Source organism: Hypomesus transpacificus, chromosome 1, assembly GCF_021917145.1.
Source record: "Hypomesus transpacificus isolate Combined female chromosome 1, fHypTra1, whole genome shotgun sequence".
Taxonomy (NCBI): Eukaryota; Metazoa; Chordata; class Actinopteri; order Osmeriformes; family Osmeridae; genus Hypomesus; species Hypomesus transpacificus.
Window position 1 is genome coordinate 3,966,015 of NC_061060.1, and position 4,382 is coordinate 3,970,396.

At 45.6% G+C, this 4,382-nt stretch overlaps 1 protein-coding gene across 1 annotated transcript; it reads left to right on the top strand.

Moving 5' to 3' along the window:
• The first annotated feature begins 474 nt into the window (after positions 1-474).
• On the top strand, positions 475-3,783 carry slit3 (slit homolog 3 (Drosophila)). The gene is made up of 4 exons (XM_047020393.1): positions 475-1,040; positions 1,313-1,607; positions 1,830-2,035; positions 2,163-3,783. Exons 1-4 carry the CDS (start codon positions 608-610, stop codon positions 2,402-2,404), a joined length of 1,176 nt encoding a protein of 391 aa, XP_046876349.1. The 5' UTR covers positions 475-607; the 3' UTR covers positions 2,405-3,783.
• Positions 3,784-4,382: the final 599 nt, after the last annotated feature.

A 4,382-nucleotide genomic window follows, 5' to 3' on the forward strand; every position in this document is an offset into this window, starting at 1 on the left:
CTGTGCTCAACGGACCATTAGAAACTTGTTGATTGTTGAGCATTTGGACAGAGAAAGAGATGAAAGTTTGCCTTAACAAATTCCTTTTTTGTTGATGCTGCTAAACCCAATTTTTTGGTGTAGAACAGAAAGGCATAGTGAACTCTTGGTGTAGGTTAATTATTAACTCTGCTGCGATCTTTTATGGAGTTTTATAGTAGCTTGCAAATAAAACTACGCCCCTTAATTTCACATAAAATAATGAAAATTGTATGTGAAATTGTATGCGTATGTGCACACGCACGCGCACACGCACACACGCGCACACACACTCATCCGTGCCAAATCACTGTCTCGGTTTGTTCGGAAGCTGCTTTTCTTTGTTCCAAATAAAACCTCACCAGCTGGGAGAATCTGACCCCAGCTTACCCCCCCCCCCCCCTCCCCTCCCCTTCTCTCACATGGGCTCTCTAAGGTCACAGGGTCAGCAAAGGTCCTGACTCCAGGCCACCGTAACGTCTCTCTCTGACAAAAACAAACGATTCCCTTGCAGCCTCTGAGGCACTGAGCACAGTCCAGCAGCTTATCCAGAGAAATAAACTTGAACTTCGCCAAAGCATACTCCTTTATGGCCAAGCTCACTAAACTCCAAGTAACTCTAAACTCTGCTGGGAAAAAAATGTGTTTTGTACCCAGAAGTGTGGGAACTGGATGTGTGCCAGGCCAGCGCTGGTACTACTGGGTCTTTGTGAAACGGGGACAAATTCATTTTGGTGAACAAAGTGTGAAGTCTTTTCATCTCTTATTTCTCGACATTGTACAAACGTATTGTCACACTTTTCCTTCCATTTCCCTGTGTGTGTACATACATGTGTGTGCCCGTGTGTGTGTGTGTGTGTATAATAGTGTGGAGTCAGTGAATGACGGCCTTTTCCACACGGTGGAGCTGCTAATCCAGAACCACTCTCTAAGTCTGGTGGTGGACAACGGTGCCCCCAAGAGTCTGGGCAAGCTACTGCGCCAGCCCTCCATGGACCACAACACACAGCTCTACATTGGAGGTCAGCACCACCATGCACACACGCAATTCTACATAAGCAGTAGGACCCCTCCACCCCTCTCTCCTATCTCACTCTCTCCACCCCTCTCTCCTGTCTCACTCTCTCCACCTTTCTCTCCTGTGTCTCACTCTGTCCGCCCCCCCCCTCTCCTGTCTCACTCTCTCCACCTTTCTCTCCTGTCTCACTCTGTCCGCCCCCCTCTCCTGTCTCACTCTCTCCACCCCTCTCTCCTGTCTCACTCTCTCCACCCCTCTCTCCACCCCTCTCTCCAGGCGTGCCATCCCAGGTCGTGGCGTCTGTCCTGCGCCCCAGCCCGGAGCGAAACCCACCCCTGTTCAACGGCTGCATCCACAACGTCCGCATCAACAGTGACCTCCAAGACCTGGGCGGGGTGGCGGGCCCCCGGGGGGCACAGGGGGCCCTGCCAGGGTGCCACTCCTGCAGCGTGTGTGCCCAGGGGGCCTGTCGGCAGGAGGGGGAGACAGGCGTCACCTGTGAGTGTCCTCCCGGGCGCACAGGAGTGCTGTGTGACCAGAGGACTGCCCCCAGTCCCTGTCAGACCAGCAGGTAAGGAAGCTGTGCATATATATACTTAAAATACCAACTCACATACTATTGTACCAAATACTAACAAACTGCATGTAGTACTACTACATACTGCATTATTATAAAGTATGAACATGTTTTGTTTACTTTAAGTACACCTTACACACATTGAGGAAAGTAGGAGGAGAGAGTGAGGGTGTCACTGTTTTCAACTGTAACTTTTAGACCCTTTTTGTCCCGCAGATGTGTGCATGGTTTGTGTGTTCCCAAGGACTCATCCTACAGCTGCCAGTGTGCAGAGGGCTACTCTGGCCTGTACTGTGACAAGAGAGAAGAACCTCCAGGCTGCAGGGGGCACCACTGTGGCCATGGGGAGTGTAGGATGGCAGAGGGTGGGGAACCTGTGTGTTTCTGCCAGCCTGGCTACACTGGCCCTACTTGCGACACAGGTGAGAAATGTACTCTTAAGACATCCACATACAAACAACCTTCTGTAAAGGTGTGACACACACAAGCATACGTTAGTACACGCACTGGTCTTATCAGCAAGAGTGTGTGTGTGTGTGTGCTGTCCAGAGTTAACCTGTCAGGGCGAAGCAGTGCGAGAGGTCCTGAAGCGCCACCATCCAATGAAGACCTGCACGTCCACTACCAAGGTGCCCCGGGTGGAGTGCCCCCGTTCCTGCCTGGAGGGACTGTGCTGTGGCCCTTCCAAAAGCCGCCGGCGGAAAGTCTCCTTCCGTTGTACGGACGGCTCCACCTACTCTGAGGAGATGGAGACCACCCTGGAGTGTAGCTGTGCCAAATGTCCGTTGTAACACTGATGCTGCCACCACACTGAGCACCACCATGTCAGTCACCCATCACTGCAGAAAAAGAAGAAAAAAACACCCCATTTCACAAACGCGAAAGTTTCAATGACAAAAAAAAAAGGGACTTGTTTTCTGTAGCTGCTTTGAGAGCGAGGGGAAAAGAAAATATATTGTAAAATAAAAAACATAGAACTTATTTTTATTATGGCATTTGTTTTTGTTTTTAAGAAAATTAAAATAAAGAGAAGTGTTATGTTTTTATAAAATGATGAAGTATAATGTTTCATATGAGAAGTTATTTTGTACCGTTAAAGAAAACACATGAAAAACAAATGCTAACGTTGCTAAAAGTATATGGAATCTATGTATAAATATAAATGTATACCCTAACCCTTAGAGTTACAGTATTTACTAGCGTATTGCATGTGTGGGGGCAAAGGGAGAGAGATAGTAATGAAAGGACACTGATATACAGTGGGCAATTGCAAAGCTGCAAGGAAGAGCCTGTTGCTGCAAATTTCCAGAGGACAAAGAAAGATGGCAATCTTTGTTCTCATCGTACGGAAGCTTAAAGAATTCTACCACCACGATGCTAAGAGGAAAGCCAGATTTTACAATGGACCTCAACTTTACCTGACAGCTACCTACTAGTGGATACAAACTCTTGTCCCTGAAACTCCAAACGACTGTTGTCTAATGTGCCATAGGATGTGCATTCATAATGTTCACCGTTTAATTCGCTGTTGTGCCCCAGCTATTCCAAGATAACTGTCACAAATCTCCTCAAGTAGGAAAATCTGTAGCACATTTGTAATAGCGAGTCTCGCCTATGCGGTTTTCTCCTTCAGTATTACTGGTATTTGTTCAAAGACAAGAAATTCATTAAGCTTTACAGATGAAATTTGCGTGTAATATGCAATGCATTTCTATTTGAAAGGTCGGTGACTTTTCACTGTCTTGGATGAATCCCTGATTTTGACATCCGCAGGATGACTGTTTTTAGACCAAGTGGCCAGGAGGGGGAGCCATATTTGGACTCATCCGTTATACCCGTCCTACTAACACTATTAATTCAGTAGCCTAGATGAAGACCAGAAGTTCTGTATAACAACAAGTGAGGATTCTTGTCAGCAGATTCCTAACTTTGTCATGTGTAAGGTCATTGTATTGATCGGGATGAATCTCTCGCCTCAAACACTAATGGATTGTGTCTGCCATGCCCAGACTCTACACAGCATCAATCATAATGCCTTGCAATCCAATTTATGAGTATTACGTTAGTTGTATTAGATGTTACAACAGACATGGAGCTTTTCTAAATAATGAGTTTGCGTGTGATGATAAATACCTATGTTGAATGTTGAAATTAAACTACCATGAAACTACCTCTTCCCATCTGTTTGGGTTTTTAGCACATGTTGAATTCACTGCAAAGTTCAAATTGTCAGTTTCGAAAGGAAGTAGGCCTATCACTGTCTCCAACTGGAGGCAATTCTTAATATATAGTAATTATTAATTACATATTTGGAACCCGCAGCATGGCTTCACATCAAGCCATTATTCCACCTTCCGTCTTCAATTTAGACGTTTATACTGTTTCCTGCGCATGCAGTCAAATCTGATGCTGGGAAATCTCGAAATATCTGGAATGTTCGCTTGTCTGAATGAAGTGCATTTGACTGACCGACCTCAAGGTGGCACATGGAAGCACGTCACATAACAGGAATGACTGTCTTGTGGAACAACAAGATCCCGGAGAGGGAAACATTGCAGTGAGAAACCGTTTGATTGGAAACATTTTTACTTCTTCTTCACCATACAGCTGACGCTATAGACGAGAGCCTGTATTACCAATTATCAACAGAAGTTTGTAGCCTACAACTGTTTTTACCACGTGTTGGTTTAGTGGCTTGTTAATGCTTTATTTGCATCAATGTTTAAATTGTTTCATTTTGGTAAGGGAAAACTAATTGCAGACAGGAAA

Bases quoted from the DNA above. Each gene is read 5' to 3' on its own strand.
- slit3 (XM_047020393.1), top strand. From the start codon at position 608: ATGGCCAAGCTCACTAAACTCCAAGTAACTCTAAACTCTGCTGGGAAA. The intron at 1,041-1,312 runs GTCAGCACCACC...CCCTCTCTCCAG, and splicing joins CACACAGCTCTACATTGGAG to GCGTGCCATCCCAGGTCGTG. The intron at 2,036-2,162 runs GTGAGAAATGTA...TGTGCTGTCCAG, and splicing joins TGGCCCTACTTGCGACACAG to AGTTAACCTGTCAGGGCGAA.